At 38.8% G+C, this 17,755-nt stretch overlaps 1 protein-coding gene across 1 annotated transcript; it reads right to left on the reverse strand.

The window, feature by feature from the left end:
• Positions 1–9,531: 9,531 nt before the first annotated feature.
• LOC127252307 (probable glycosyltransferase At5g11130) lies at positions 9,532–10,892 on the reverse strand. The gene has a single exon (XM_051276417.1). It carries the CDS (start codon positions 10,767–10,769, stop codon positions 9,681–9,683), a length of 1,089 nt encoding a protein of 362 aa, XP_051132374.1. The 5' UTR covers positions 10,770–10,892; the 3' UTR covers positions 9,532–9,680.
• Between the last annotated feature and the right edge of the window lie 6,863 nt (positions 10,893–17,755).

The following is a 17,755-nucleotide window of genomic DNA, read 5'->3' on the forward strand; positions in this document are numbered from 1 at the left end:
CCGAAGGCAATGGAAGAAATCCAGAGCGAATGAAATTTGGTCCAGGAACGACGGAAGATGCTCAAAGTGAATGGAACTTGGTCCAAAGGCAATGGAAGCCACTGGGAACTGATGGAAGGAGGTTACTTGGTGGTTAAGAGAGGTAGAAAAAAGTGGAAGAATAATTGTAACCACCCTGTTAGTGGGAGAAGTGGTTATTCTAGCCTAGGACTACAGTTAGGAAAAAGAAACACAACACACACACACACAACAGATCAACTCGTCTATTTTTCATACTTTTCTTTCCTGTTTTATTTTCGTTTATGCAATTTAATTCCAGTTAGATGCTTTCTGCAATTGATTTACTCGCTTTCCGTAGATTATCGTAGTTTAGTTCGTTAATCGCGTAAAATCTGCATTGCCCGACGACGGATTGGCTCTCTCGAGTACTTCCGGAACCCACACCGACGAAATCGATGAGATATTTTGGAATCCCGAATCCCAGGATCCAACAATTGGCACGCCTGGTGGGACCAAGTCGGGTTCGTGTTCGTGTATGCAACTTCGTAGCGGTAAAGTGATGGCCATGGACAATCAGAATCAGGGCTCAGGCCTGAATATCGGTGCAGGATTTCCTGGAACTGGAATGCCGGTTCATCTCAGTGGAAGCTGCACCCTAGGGCTGAGGAGAGAAGAGGAATCGTCGTCGACCGAGACGATGGTGACCATGGTGCGCAGGGAAGTGAATCAGTGTATTCAGACCGGAATCGGGGATATCACGTACGGAATTTCTAGGCAATTGGCTGATGTGATCCGGCCGACTGTGAGGAACGAAGCGTTTCAGATTCGCGAAGAGGAACGTCGAGTAGCGGCCAGTGGAGTCCAAATTCTGGAATTCCAGGAAATACATATGGAGGTCTGAGAGGAATAACTCCATCTGCTGGAGGGACTCCATCCTTCATAGGAAACGTCGATTCCAACTTGGTTCGGGGAAACACTGGATCTCCTAGGGGACCGACGAGTGGAGCAGGATTGCAATTCGGTAATGTGATGATTCTCCAACGCCCACAAGAGGGCAACCCAGCGGAGGCTGTGGCCCGCAAATGGTAGGAGGACAAGATGTCGGAGGAAGCATTGTTTACGGAGCCCATCCAGGGACAGCGCCACCAGGGCAGGTCGCAGGACAGCCTAATTGGAACGCACCTCCAGCGCCGTGGGCTCAGCAGGCTCCATATGCCGCTGTCCCTCAGGGAGGAATGGCTGGTCAAGCTTGGGGACCAGGAGGGCAGCTGCTGATTCCTAATCAGCAGGAGGCCCGACCATTAATAGATACGGATATTCTAGTGGAAAGTATCCGAAGAGCTTTCCCACGAATGAAATTCAAAGAGCGGCCGGTGTATCAAAGACCCTACCCAGCTTGAGTAAGTGAGATGATGATGTTGCCCGTTCGAAATAAAGCACCGAATTTTTCACTGTTCTCAGGCGAAGATGGGAGGGAACAAAGCATAGTCATCCCCTGTTACAGGGAGACCTAACAACACCGCAATGTCGAGTAACGTAGGTGAAATCATGCCGAAAGGAAAGCAAAATCCGTTCACTTCCGGACACCAAAACCCTAAGAGTACGAAAAGGAGGTTGGGGGGGGGGGATGAGAAACCTGTGTGCTAACGGTGATCATGTCGTTAATCCCCCAAGCTTCCCATTGGGTATCGACCGCACCGCCGAGGGTCGCCGTCCACTCTTTGAAGGTTGCGCCATCGGGATATCTGGTCAGGACCCTACCTTGTCGAAGAGCCAACGAGTAAAATGGTTTCGCGATCAACAAGGGAGGGGTATACACCGTCACCGACAAGAACTTGTTGGAGTTCTTCCTTTTGAAGATCCGCTTCCGCCGACGGTGTCAGTACCCACGAATTCCCATCATCGGACGGGTGCAAAAGTTCCTCGACCGGCATCGAGTATCGGATCGGACTCGGGACCGCCGTTAGCGGCGAAGGTTCAGCTACATTACCGGAAGGAAGGGCTGTCGAAGAGGCCATACAGCTTGATGCTCGCGTCCATCAAAAGAGATAAAACCTTCGAAGGACGAGTGGGAGAAGAAACGAGGGGATAAGGAAGTGGAAAAAGGAAAATGACGATAAACCTTTACGAAAAAACCCTTGAATGTCTTTTCTCCCTCAGAGGATGTGGGAATCGAAGGGAGCAGCTGTCACATCAAAGCTGGGAAGCGTTACGTGAGATATCAAGATGGGATAAATTTTGTGCTAAGGCCCACGAGGGTAAGTTCCATACGAAGGAAGTCCCAAAAAAGAGCAAAGCTTAACCCAGTTCATATTTCATCCCTTTTTTTAGGAGGGCAATTGTTGGACCCCAAGTCCAAAATAATTTAAATGTCGAAGATAGTGACTTCCATCAGGCCACGGAGCTTCCATGGAGCAAAAAGATACGACTTTCATAGACCTTTGTACGACAAGCTCCATCAACCCTGAATTGGCAACTTCATAATATCAAGGGAAGACCACGGTACCTATACGTCCTATACAGAAGGTTCTAGGGGTCAAAATGGAAGGAAGAGGAATGAGGGTTCCACGTAACTCAAGGCTGTCGGGAACATATCCCCGTAGACCGGCTAGGAGTATGGTGGAAACGAATCAAGGTAGGCTGCAGGTTTGGTCCGAAGGCAATGGAAGAAATCCAGAGCGAATGAAACTTGGTCCAGGAACGACGGAAGATGCTCAAATCAAATGGAACTCGGTCCAGAGGCAATGAAATCCGTTGGGAACTGATGGAATGAGGTTACTTGGTGGTTAAGAGGGTAGAAAGAAGTGGAAGAATAATTGTAACCACCCTGTTAATGGGAGAAGTGGTTATTCTAGCCTAGGACTACCATTAGGAAAAAGAAACACAACACACACACGCACAACAGATCAACTCATCTATTTTTCATACTTTTTTTTCCTGTTTTATTTTCGTTTATGCAATTTAATTCCAGTTAGATGCTTTCTGCAATTTATTTACTTGCTTTCCGTAGATTATGGTAGTTTAGTTCGTTAATCGCGTAAAATCTGCATTGCCCGACGACGGATTGGTCTGGAGTACTTTCGGAACCCACACCGATGAAATCGACGAGCTATTTTGGAATTCCGAATCGCAGGATCCAACAGTATGCATTAGTTACTCTAGTGATTATATAAAAACTTGTATTATTCCAACAAAATATTGTGATAAAAATAATAAACAATTAATAATTGCTAATGGGTCTCCTTTAAAAGTTAAGTACAAATTGTGAAAAGAATATATTCATAATAATGAATACTATTTCAAAAATATTTTTTTTATATTATAAATAATATTAGTTAAGATATACGATTTTAGAAACTTTTTTCTTAATTCAAATTTATCAATTTACTGCAGATAGTCAAGACATTCGTAGTAGTGTGATAGGCAAAAATATTACTTTTAACTTTTTGAAATCATTTAAATAAAATGAGTTATCATTACTTCAAAAAAAAATTTATTTATAAGTAGATGAATTTATTACAAAAGCAAAAGAAAATTATATTTCAAAAATCATATAATTAAAAAAATATTAAACTAATTTATTGCATATTAATATTTTTATTTTTGCATGAATGAACAATTAAAATCAACCTACTATTAAAAAAAAAAAAAAAAGTAAATGATTACAAAATCACTCTCATAAATTGTGATTTCTATTCAAAATAGATTTCAACCAACGTTTATATTATGAAAAACACATTCTTATTTATTTATTTATGTTAAATTTTTCTAATTTAATTATTTATATATTTAATTAAAATAATTATATTGATTGAAGAACAGAATGAAAAAACAAAAGAAAAATTAACACAAGTGATTTGTATTCTAAAAGAAACTATAAATTTACAATTTTATCCTTACCTTTATATTTCAGCAATTGGATTAAATAACATATGTAATAAAATTATTTAGCAAATAAAATTAAAATACAAAAACACGTTGCATAGGATGCAAATTACATAAAATATTACATTGATATAATTCAAATTACATAAAACAAATTGCATAAAAAAAACAAATTACATTGATAAAATACAATTGCATAAAATATTAAAATACACTGATTTAATATAGAGGAATATCAACATTTTCATCTCCACCAATATCACTGAAATATTGAGAAAACATATTCAAAGAAGACTGTGGATTTGATCCCTGAAATTCTATTGTTCTTTTTATGTACAATTTCATCTTTCTTGAGCCGGTAATAAGCACGTTGCGCAGGATCAGAAATAGCATTAAGTCCATATTCATAATTATTTCCTCGCGTGTCATTCTCTTAAATACTAATTTCTATTGTTCCAAGTTGCAAAAATTCTTGTCTGTGCAAATTTGATTTTTGTAGTATTTCCAGAACCATTGAATTTTGCTCTTTAACTTTACTAACATAAGACAAAACCATTGAATTTTGCTCTTTAACTTTACTAACATAAGCATCTTCTTTATCTTTATTTTTCTTTTGCTGCTTTGCATTTTTCACCCCCATGGGGTGCTCATATGAAGACCCACGAACATTATAATTTAAATTTAATTTACTCTCATCATCGTCTAAGTTAACAGAAAATGATGAATTTCCAGGAGATTCAAAAACAGTGTTATCCGACGATGATGATACATGAATGAAATTATTTTTTCGAGGCATTTTATATGGATTTCTAGCTTCAATGTGATCATTAATTCTTCAAAATCTTTTAACGAATTCCAAACATGATCAAATTTAAAACCTTTTTTGAAACTTGCATCTTCCTTCATTAGTATCTTCTTTGCTTGATTTAACTGCAAACAATATATTAAGGTTACAAATAAAACTTTCAAGTTATATATATTAATAATAAATTTAAGAAATGACTTACAAGCAAGTAACTTTCGAACAGCTTTATCCATGACTTGGATCCGATTTTGTACAGATCTTGCAATACGTATCTCCCAATCAGGATTTTTTAGTTTGGTTGTATGCATCAGTGATTCGATTCCAAAATTGATCCCTGAACTTTTGTCTTCCGGTAATTGGATCTTGCGAGATATCTAAATAATGCTGGCATAGCAACACATATTCATCATGACTATAACCACCACCTCGGATGGACATTTTGAAAAGAAATTTCAATAAACTTTTGTTATATTAGAATGAGAAGTGAGTGGTTTTGGTGTAATAGTTCAAATAGTGAAAAGATATATTTATAGACAAATTTTGGATAGATATCAAATCTTATCCATTGAAAAACTTAATCTCAAACGTTCATTTAGATTTCACAACACCCTAGCCATTGAATCAAAACATTTTTTTGACCAATCTCAATTATTTATATTATATTTGACTAAACATATATATATATACATATTATAACAATCTACTTATCTATATCAGAAGTAATCCGAACCGTTCATTTGGATTTCATTTACATTTCATCAGTTTGATTGTATATCTATATTATCCAATCAATTATTATATTATTATAGATTATAAAAATCCACTTATTCATGTCAGAGCAATCATGAGCGTTCGTTTGGATTTCATCTCCATGTCATTTGTTGGATTGGATATCTATATTATCCAATCAATTATTATATATTATAAATTATAAAAATTCACTTATCCATGTCAGAGCAATCACGAGCTTGCGTTTGGATTTCATCTTTATTCCATCCGTTGGATTGGATATTTATATTATCCAATCAATTATTATATATTATAAATTATAAAACTCCACTTAATCCATGTCCGAGCAATCATGAGCATTCGTTTGGATTTCATCTTCATTTCATCCGTTAGATTAGATATCTATATTATCCAATCAATTATTATATATTATAAATTACAAAAATCCACTTATCCATGTCCGAGCAATCATGATCGTTCGTTTGAATTTCATCTTCATTTCATCCGTTGGATGGATATCTATATTATCCAAATAATTATCATATATTTATATTTTATCTAAAATTTTCATTCTATAAATTATTGGGCATTCAACGAAGGTTTATTCATCAAACTTATATTCATTTATCAAAACAATATTATTTATTCACCATGAGTAACTCTTCATCGTCGGATGATGAAGAAGTGAGTAGAATTTTCATGGAGTCCTTTCAAGAGGATGAAGCAGCAATCTCCATATTGATGCAAAATAATGTTTATTTGGAACAGTTACTCAATCCATCAAGGCTCTATCCCAGGTCATCGAGTAATTAATCGTGATCGTGAAAGTTCATATCGTAATTTATATAATGATTATTTTTCAAATAATCCTTTATATAATGAACAAATGTTCGTCGACAATTTAAAAAATCTCGAAGTCTGTTTCTTCGTATTGTTGATGCGGTTAAAGATCATGATCCTTATTTTCAACAACCGAGAGATGGTCTTGGTAGACTTGGTTTGTCAACCTTACAAAAAGTAACTGCTATTTTTCGGGTGTTAGCATATGGTGTACCTGCAGATTCAACTGATGAGTACATTAAAATTGATGAATAAACAACAATTGAAAGTGTTAAACGATTTTGTCGTTCCGTTGTTGAAATTTTTTCAACTGAATATCTTCGACATCCTAATGCTAATGATATTTCAAGGTTGTTTTATATTGGAGAATCTCGTGGTTTTCCAAGTATGTTGGGCAGTTTAGATTGTATGCATTGGAAATGGAAAAATTGTCCTACGGCTTTCGCAGGTCAATATGCAGGTCGTAGTGGATCACCAACTATTATTCTCGAAGCTGTGGCTGATTATGATCTTTGGATTTGACATGCATATTTTGGTATGTCAGGTGCCAATAATGACATTAATGTTTTAGAATCCTCGCACTTTTTTTCAAATCTTGCTCTAGGTATTGCTTTTCCCACACATTATACCCTTCAAGGGAAAGAATACAATATGTGGTATTATCTAACTGATGGTATTTATCCTAAGTGGACTACTCTTGTTCAAACTATTTGTGATCCACGATGTCTAAAAAAAAGACTTTTGGAACATAAACAAGAGTCTTGTAGAAAAGATGTTGAGCGTGCTTTCGGAATTCTACAATCACGTTGACATATAATTGTTGAAGCTGTTCGGATTTGGCAAAAAAATGTTATGCATGATATTATCACTGCTTGCATTATTATGCATAATATGATAATAGAATATGAATGAGATCTCAGTGCACTTATCAGAGAATTTTTAGAAACACCACTCCCATCCGTGGAAATGACAACCGATGAAACTATCCAACTTCAACAATTTCTTACCCGATATAGACAAATTAGAGAAAAAGATGCTCATTTTGCACTTTGTAATGATTTAATAGAGCATATATGAGGGCAATATAGTACACTGAATAAGTATGTCGTATTTTATTTGAACTATTATTGTAATGTATGTTTTTTTTCTTTTTTTTTTTTTAACTATATAGCAGTGGCTGCACCCAGAGTGGACTGCCTATGTACCCGAACGAGATCAAGCCATACGTAGTTCTATCTACAAGCTATACAGTCTCAATAAAGCAAACATTAGTAGTCTAAGTATCAAGGCATAAAGCAATATGCCTAAGGCATCGAAATCAAATACTAAGCTATCAAGTCTAAATATCATCTATCAATGCTAAGTCAAGAATCAAGGAATATGGTGAAGCCTGCTACCTGAAGCGGAAGGTTGGGAGACCGTCAACGTCCGCTCGAAGGAGCCCTCTAATCAACGAAGGAATATCTGAAGGGAGAAGTGTCCGCTCAATCGGGAGAGAAACCACCAAAGTCGTTAAGGCATCTGCGACGCGGTTCCCCCCTCTATATATATTCGATATCCTTCAAGTCGCATCCCTAAACCGCAACCGAATACACATAAGGCATCGTTGGTGAGTCCAGTGGCTCATCTCGGTGAAGATCAGAGAGATGCATGCCATCGAGTCTGTCTCAATCCATAAAGGCATCAATCATCGGTCAATCGCTATCCCTACTCTAGTCTGAATCGCTGTCAGCTCTACCAAAGTGTTCGTCGCCTGCAGAATCGGAGTCTGAAATGCAATGAGTACTGCCCTGGTTGAATCTCGGATAATGCCAGCCGCTCCTGCTGCTCCAGGATTGCCAAGCGAAACACCATCGGTGTTAAGCTTGAACCATCCCGTAAACGGTGTCTCCCATATTGTAATGTATGTTTTTGTAATAAATTGTTATGAAATAATAATATTATGTTATCTTTGCTTAATCATTATATCATATTTGTCTTGATAGCATTTAATTATTTATTTAAAATTATTTTATTTGTAATAGTTATTAATTATAAATGTTAATTTTTATATATGTAATTTTTAAATAAAACATAAATTATATGTGTATGGATCTAATGTAAAAATAAATTAAAGTTGAAGTGTAATTTATAAATATGAAAAATTATATAAAATAATATATAGAGAATATATTTTCAGTAAAAATTAAAATTTATGGTTGGAGAGGGCTTACAAAATCAAATATCACAACAAACGCAAATTGTGCGGCAAGAATGAAGGATAACCTGTGCTCGTGATATTAAGGGTGCGTTTGGCAATTAGCTGATAGCTTTTAGCTGTTAGCTGATTCAATTAGCTGATTTGACTAGCGGATTCATTTAGTGATTTGTATTAAAGTGTTCGGTGAAACAACTGTTTGAGCTGTTTATACATAAAATGACTATTAAGGACATTGATATGTTATTTTTTAAAATATGTAATTTTGTTCATTGTGATTTGAAATTTATAAGAATTTTTGTTATTAAGTATTGAAAATTATAAAAATATTATAAAATATTTATTTATTTTTTTTAAATTATGTAAAATATAAAATAATAAATTTTTCGTATATATTTTTATTATGTTAATTATTGTTTTAATATATATAAATAAATTAATAATCTTTGTCTTTTCTATTTGATTTAATAACCTTTCTTTTTTCTATTTGATTTAATTTTAAAAATTTATATATTTTATAAATAAAATAATTTATATGTAATAATTAATAATAATTATTATTTTAAATTTACAAAAATAAAAATATAATTTAATAAATTAAATATATTAAAAATAATTAATAAATACTGGTATAAAAATATATTTATATGTATAAAATAAATAATTATCAGAGTAAATAAGGAATAACCAAAATTAAAATGAAAATTTTTTTTCAAAACGGTAGGTAGATGAACTTTTCAAAAATTAGTTTTTTTGGATCCAAAAAAACTCTTTCAAAAACCTAATTTACCAAACAATTAAATTAATTTATTGACTGATCAGTTCAATAAGTTAAAACGTGTTCAAAAAGCTGTTTTCCAAAAATTTATTGACTGATCAGTTCAATAAGTTAAAACTTGTTCAAAAAGCTGTTTTCCAAATACCCTTTAACCCTTTTAGTCTTGTACGAGATATATGATTTGTTTAGTGTATATTGCTACGGTCGCCGCTGAGATTCAATGGAAATTTATCTAAATACGCACCCGAATAACACAGAGTTTCCAAACATTCCATAACACACTCGTGTAGAAAAAGGTGATAGTGAATAAGGGCAATCTGAAATTAACGCGGCATCCAATCAAAAGAAGTACACGATATGATACTGAGTGGCCGTGTAGAGAGAAGAGAAGTAATACACCAACAACATAACATAACATAATAGAGAGAATGAATGAATGAATGAAATCAGTCAAGCATACTCAATTCCCTCCGAGCGTATCTAACTACATGGCGCCTCTGCCACAGCTGATACATAACCATATGAAACACATCCATCGCCGCCGCACCCTCCTCGGCGACGGCGTTCCACACCAGATGCTTGGCCGCCACCGCCATTCCCACTTCCCTCATCTCCGCCCACTTCTCCTCGCTCACCCCGCTCAGCACCTCCTTCACCCGCCCACCCTCAACCACCACCGCCATATCACACCATCTCAACACATCCATCAACGGCAAGTCCTGAATCGGACGCTCCACAATCACCGCCGGCACGCACCCCTCCCTCATCGCCTCCACCGCCCACGCCCACGCCGCCTCTCCGCCGCCGTACACAAACAAGCAGAACCTGCTGCTTCTGCTCCGCCTCAAAACTTCTTGTCCCGCACCCTCCGACTTCAATTCCTCCACCAAGAAATCGGGGTCACCCTTCATTTGGCTCACAAAATTCACACCCCTAGTCCCATCCCATCTAAGGTACCCCAGAATTGACGGCGGCGCCGTCGGATTCTCCGGCGGCGGGGTGCGCCGCGGCGGGATCAGTGGAGGCAGAGTGATGTCTTTGTGCGGAATGAAGAGACCGGAAACGACGGGGAAAAGGGAGATTTGAATTGAATTCTTCTTGAGCTCGAGGACGTTCCTGTCGGAGGAGAAGTCGATTCCGACGGGGGAGAGGAAGAAATGGTCGGCGCCGAGAGTGCGATTCCAGTAAGGGTAGGCGCTCCTGAGGTCTCTGATGATGCGGCCCAAAGAGCGCGCGGAGGTGTGGGGAGAAAAGGGGACGAAGAAGAGGTGGGCCTGGGCGGGGTCGGGAGTGACGAAGCGGCTGCGGAGGAGCGATTTATAGAAAAGAGAGGCCGCCGGGAACCGGGAATCGAAGGGCTTGGAGTTGGAGGGGTGGGTGTAGACGAAAATCTTGAAATTGGAGAGCATGTTTTGGTAGTTTCGGACAAGAGTGGCCGGGGAGAGATAGGGGGAAGGGGAGGCGGCGGACGGAGCTGGGAGGACGAGGACGACGACGAGGACGACGACGACGACGGAAGAGATGGCGGCAGCCATGGATCGGAATTGTTGTGGGGTGGGGTGCGTGCGTAGTTGGGGAACTATTTTGACTTAGAAAGAATTAGGCAGTTGGAGCATTTCTTTCAACCTAATTGTTTCTTTATTTATTACTCCTTATTTTTTTGCAATTTATTATTATTTATTACTACTCCTTCCTTTTTAAAACTATATTCTGAGTTGTGTTGAGCATATATTTAAAAAATATTGATATTATATTGGTAGCGGATAAAAAATAAAGGTAATTTTATAGTGATATGATTATTTATAAAAATAAGACTATTAATTTGAAACGGACAAAAATAATAAATAGGACTGTTCTATCAAATGAAGTATTATTTTGCATATATATATATATATGTTTTCAATTATATATATATGTGTTTTCATAAGACTTTTGTTAGCCCATAAGTCAGTAAGTCAGTACTGTGACGAAGCGGCTCTTGCTCACCCGACACGATCGTACGAGGTCACAATTCACCCAACACGATCATCCGGGGTGAACAAGAATTGGGGATCGGATGCGGGCGAAATTCCCGCCAATGTACAGTTGAGATCCCTGCCGGTTCATGGGATCAGCATGCAACTTGGGAAGGTTAGACATGCCATAAAAAATAGAGAGACTTGGATTAAAATCTCTGTCAGAGTAATTTACTTGCAATTCAGTCCCCATTGTAAATTAATTGATCTGCAGTCCCTACTTTATTGATTAGATATGTTATAACTCATTTTTTGTATTTTCCACTCAATCACAATTGTATATGCAACATGTACTTACGATTGATTAATAAATACTTCCAATTTTATAATATATACATACATTACCTCCCGTTGTACCCCCAGTATACAATTAGATAATTCCATTTAAATACTGCGTACCTTATTTTGTGATTTTTTTTTTAAAAAAATCACAGAAAATATGCACGATTTAAAAACTGAAACCTTCCTTAACTTTCCTCACTCTCCGTCCAAGCCCTAGTTCTTCGAGAAGCAAATCGACCCTCGCGAACTCAACGATCAAGCAGTAAGACATTTGTTCAGCGAAATGGTGAGAAAAACTGCGAATCCGCCGCGATCCCCCACGAGGAGTTCGAAGAAGTAAGTGTCTGGTCGAAACCCTTTCCGTTTTATGATTTTGTTGACAATCGAATTTTATATCGTAGTTTATTCGATTGTTTGGGGTAGAAGCCTTGGTCCCGTGTTTGTATGCCTCGGTTCGGTGATGAGGAGCCCTGGGTGTTCGGTGTTGTGTTTGTTCAACGGGTGGTTTGAAATTGTTCGAATTTTTGGCCAGGAAACCCGGTTCGGCCGATTTTGGGTGATTTTATCTGTTTTATCTTTGATTTTGTTAATTTTGGAGATGTATATTTTGTTTAGTTACTCGAAGTTGCATATTTTAGGTTTTTTGGTGGATTGTTCGGTAATTAATCATATTTGTGGGTTGACAAATGCGGTATTATTAGGCACCAGAGTTTCATTTGTTTGGTCTAATTTGCTAATTAATATACCTGTATGGCACTATTGTATACTCGGAATGCGTTTTTACTCCTGATAAATTGTGAAAAACTTTTAACTAAATTAGAGATTTGGATAACGTGGACTTATGGTTTTTACTTACAGGCAGGGAAAGAGCACAAATCGGTAATCAGCCGATTTGCATTACCATTTTTTCATAATGAGGTGGGCAAACTGAAGCAACACATGACAGACGAACACATCACAGCTATAAAAATGACACCGTTCGGGCATTTTCTGGACTGCCCAAAAATGAAGTTTCCGTGGCACCGAGTTGTTGCCCTCGTCAATAGCTTTAGTTCGGAATCTATGTCCTTCAAGATTGGAAGTGACATTAAGCTTCCGTTTGAAGTTGAAGAATATTATAGTCTTAAGACTACATGCGAAAGGAGTCTACGTGACCGAAAACACATCGGTCGAAAGTGAATGGTTTGTTCGGATTTTTGGGAGCAAGCCGCGTTCTGTAACCCGCGGCCAGGTGTTGCAGAAGCTGCGTGAGGCTCTGTTGCAGGGGCTGGAGCCTCTTTCTGTTGCGGACATTGCCCGTCTCTTTATTTTACTTGTTTTTGCAAATACTTTATTTTGTTCTGCGAATTATTCTGTACCCCTTTTTTTGTTACCGTATGTGGAAGACCTGAGTGCGATTGGTGACTATGCGTGGGGACCCGCGAGTCACCGTTATCTGTTGAAGTCTATAAGCGACTTTAAGTCCGGGAAAAAATATTTGACAGGCTGCACCGCCGGTTTGTTGGTAAGCAATGTAATATCGGATTTGTTATTTTTTTCTACTTATTTTGGTATATTGCACAATATGTATTATTATTGGCAGTAATGTCTATTACAATATGTGCAGGCTTGGTTCAATGAGAGGGTCCCAACTTTGGACAAGACACGGTGCCTTCCGAAGGTACCGCGTCTCTTTCGGTGGCTGAATAGCCTCGGTCCAATGTCCAGGGTTCATGCAGTTGGTGAATTGACATCCCTAAAGCGGTCAGATATTCAGGAATTCTATCGGATAGGCACGGAAGAAAAGTTTGTTCGTGCAATTTTCCATGCTTCGGAGGTAAATGCATTATTCAATGTTGCTACCATTGTAAATGGATAAAATAATTTCTTATATGACATTATTAATATATATTGCAGGAAGCAGCTCAACAAATTGCCATTGAAGGTGGAGCTGCGGAAGAAAGACGCTGCAATTGCCAGACTTGCTCATAAATTGCAAAGATCTAGAGATGGTGTTGTCAATGACGATAGTGAAGGTGAGGGTGAGGACGAGAGCGATGGCGAGGAGGGTGATGCAAACTATGGGGAGGAGGAGACAGCAGACCGGATGGCTGTGGAGTCAGAGAGGAAAGAGAAGCAGGCTGACGGGGAGGAGAAACAGGGTCAGGAGGAGGAGAGTCAGGGTCAGGAGGAGGAGGATGAGGAGGAGGAGGAGAAAAAAACTGGGGATGAGGAGAGTCAGACTGAGGAGGATCCCGAGGAGGCAGCGGAAGAGCGAGCGAATACCGAGCGACGAAGCAAAAAAAATGGACATCCTTTTGGCCGAAGTTGATCCGATAAACGAGTCAGATGACGAAGGGGTTGGTAGCCTGCTAGAGTTTAACCAACTGATGGCCATTGTTCCTTATATTGCACCGATAGATGTCAAGGTAAGCTAATTAATATAGTAAGTACAATTTGTAGGTCGTAGTTGTCTATCTGTTGAATGATTGTTTGCTTTGTTGAAATTGTAGTAGGCCGATGAGTCCGACTGTGAGACTTGTAGCAGGGTCGCAGATTCATCGATCGTACGTGGTGTAATGGCACGTAAGGATCGGAAGAGAAAGAAGAAGTCTGAATTCGTGACACCTGTGTCGACACCGCGAATTGAGAAAGCGAGAAAAACATGGAGGGCGAAAGGAAAGTCAGCGGTTGACGTCAATAATGAGCAGGTACGTAGTTCCATACAAATATAAGTCGTCCGGCTCGAAATACTTCGGATAGATTCTTAAATACCCAGTGTTTCTGAGTCAATACCTGTACAATAAATACAGATACCTACGGAAACATGATTATCTTCATTATTGGTTCAGGAACCATTTGTCGTCGGCGACGATGGGGACTCGGATGCTACGGTTGTAGCAGACCCTGGAGCACAAAAGTGGGAGGGATATCGCAATAACGACAGCTACTGTGGAAAGGGTACCTTATATGAGGATGAGACGAACACCATTGAACATTTTCTCGCGTCATTCGCCGTCCGGTATTTCTATTCACTATTAAGGCTTTATATATTTTTCTCAATTGATGTTTTTATCCGTTTGTGACTATCATCTTGTAGGGACACTATATGGCAGCAGGGTTTCGTGTCTGTCTCGTCCGATGCCATTTTAGAACTACTATTTGATGAAGCTGTGAAAGGCAAAGTCATCGACGCGTACCTACATCATCTATGCAGCAATGAATATCAACTCCAACACAATCCGCAGGTGCGGTGTGGTTGTGTGCCATGGTTCGTAGCGGTGAGTATCCTATTTGGAATTTATACGGTTAGTATTACAAATCACATTGTTATTATTGCGTTGGTTGCTGTGTTTGATTTTTAGAAAGCCGTGAACGACGCGCTATCACGACCAAGCAGGGGAGCGAAAAAGCCGAGCATCAATAAAGGTATTGTGCTCGCGTTTGCCAACTCGCTGCAAGTGACCGTAGGCCAAGAGATTGTCGGAATCATGGACAAAATCTGGTCTGGGTGCCGGTACATATTTCTACCCGTACACACCCGGTTCCACTGGCATCTCTGCATACTGGATACCGTCAAACGCGTTGTGTTGGAGTGTAACTCAATGCGCGACCCCTTCGGCCAGGGGAATGCAAAGAAATTGGTACGTCTTTTGAATGATCATAATTAATTGCCTATGGGTAGGGTGAATTCCTTAACGAAAGAGTAACGTTATTTGTGCAGACGCGATTTTTATTGTTGTACATGAATGCGTCACGACTATGGCCTATGGTCAGCGACACGCCCGAGTACATTAGATGCCGGCACCAGGGTGAAACGCTAGACTGTGGACCTTTAGTCTGCATGTTCGCAGAGTGTTATGCGCGGGCAGGTCCAGATGTCATTGTCGTGGGCGTCCTCGGCGAGGACTTTGGCGATGTCAAGAGCTACCGAGGCACGATTGCGGCGAGGATATTGAAAGGTCCCCCCTCTGAAACGTAGACCCCTATGGAAAAATAGGGCAGGTTAACACATGTAATGAATTTGGATTGATTTGGGAAGTTCTTGCGTTGTGTGGCAAGGTGATGGATTTGTTGAATGTCTTCAGTTTGGATTGATCTGGGAAGTTATTGTGTTGTGTGAAGGTGATGGATTTGTTTAATGTCTTCAATTTGGATTGATCTGGAAAGTTATTGCATTGTGTATCGAGGTGATGGAATTGGTAAATGTATTTTATGTGGATTGATTTTTCATCTTCATTATATACCTACGTTGTGTGGTGATACCCGTTGATAGCTTTTATGTGCCTACGTTAAACTAGTATGTACTTCCATTTATATGTTACATGCTCCAGTCACTTGCGTTTGTGGGACTGGCCATTTCTTTTGCACTGATCACTGAAATAGCGTTCACTTTGAATCAGTTCAACCGTGTCGGCGTTTCTCATGAAACCCTACTGGACGCCATGTTTTAATCGACCAGAGAAACTGCAAGGGCTTACCCGTTAATTTAAAACAAACAGTACTAAAAAAACATGATAATATTACAACAAAATATTTGTGCGGGACATAGCTGTCTGGTAATTATGTGTGGGCCAACGTCTAGATTACAATCAACTATTTCCTGCGTAATGCTAAGCAACACGTGGTTACAGATAAGTGCTACTATACCTACAACTATGATACCTACAACTACAACACAGATACCCGCATACGCAATCTGTGTACCTCGTTCAGCGAGTCCGGTACTCGGCTCAGATGCATAAGTAATGGAGTCATTACTACAAATACCCTATAGTATCTATTATGTACCTACGGAAATAGAATTTATACTTCCGTTACCATTTCAAATGCTCTGGTACCCTGCGGGTGGGGACTCGGCCTTTTCTCTTAAAATATTCACGAAATGATGGTAAGAGTGTATTGGCTTAACCATGGTAGTGTTTCTCGTCAACCCCATAATCTTGAATGGCGTGTTTTAGGCCACAGATAAAACTTACATCGCTTACCTGTTAATTGAATTAGAACACAATAGAATAGACACGATAATATAACCACAATATAGTTGTGTGGCATATGGAAGTCTGGTACGTAGCTGTGTGCTGAATTTTAATCAATACTACGCCTCTAAGATATTACACGGTAATACAATTTAAATACCGTAGAAACAAAATGAGATATGGTTTGTACTCGGACCGCAACCCTATATGTTGGAATCATTAATGCATATACTCTCCGTAAGCTACTGCGTACTTACAACAACCATGACATTATACTTCAGTTGCAATTATGTATGCCCTGGTTACCTGTGGCTGGGGAAACGGTCTTTTTTTTTTTACTTCAAATAGCATGTATTTACTGCTGATGGTTAAAGAAGGCATCAACAAATACTTAAGTTGTATAACATATGCACTTGGTTAGTATGACGAGTTTAATACAACAACTATACCTCCTAGTAATAACCCAAAAATAGGATAGCATGTACTTTCAAAACAATTAGATATTACATTAACCATCCGTCCCTACAGAGCTACATCATCAAATGCCTCAGTACATGAAAAATATACCTGCAGAATATAACTATGAACCTCCACAACTTCATCATATACCTGTGTGAGAGGGCTACATACCACTTACTACTGCAAATAAGTCGGTGGATCCAACCGGTTACATCCTAGAGACACAAAAAGCAATTACAATATAGCTATTGAATACATACTACTATCTTAATATATACTCCTGGAAGCCAAAAAGATGTACAATGAAAAAAAGGTTCGCTAATCTATTTGTTGCCTGCAACTTCTTCTATTATGTCCAAGACGCCCACAACGACCACATTTTCGTGGATTCTTTACTTGTTGGGACTCGAACCTTCGCTTCTTTGGCCGGCCTGGTTGGACAGACGACGGAGAAGGGTGAATTAGGTCCGCTTGAATTTCAACAATCATGTCCATATCATGCGTCGCTACGGGATTTATTGGTTCCTGGTACGTTTTTTTTGTAGCATTCAATGCTATAGTAAAAAGATCGCAAAAATCATAAATTGACATACTGCATTTTTCAATGCAAGCGCAGGCATGCTTGCAGGGCAATCTGAACATTTGCCATTCTCGACAAGAGCATTTGCGCGCCTCCAAATCGACTGCGTATCTTTCATTACAATCTGTTACCTCGAATACATTTCTAGAGGATGAACTGCACTATAGCCGTCGAGACGCCATGTACGACAGTGCCAACTTGCTCTCCTGTTTTGGACAGAGCCTTCC

Source organism: Andrographis paniculata, unplaced genomic scaffold, assembly GCF_009805555.1.
Source record: "Andrographis paniculata isolate CXL003 unplaced genomic scaffold, ASM980555v1 Contig46END, whole genome shotgun sequence".
In the NCBI taxonomy this organism is placed as follows: Eukaryota; Viridiplantae; Streptophyta; class Magnoliopsida; order Lamiales; family Acanthaceae; genus Andrographis; species Andrographis paniculata.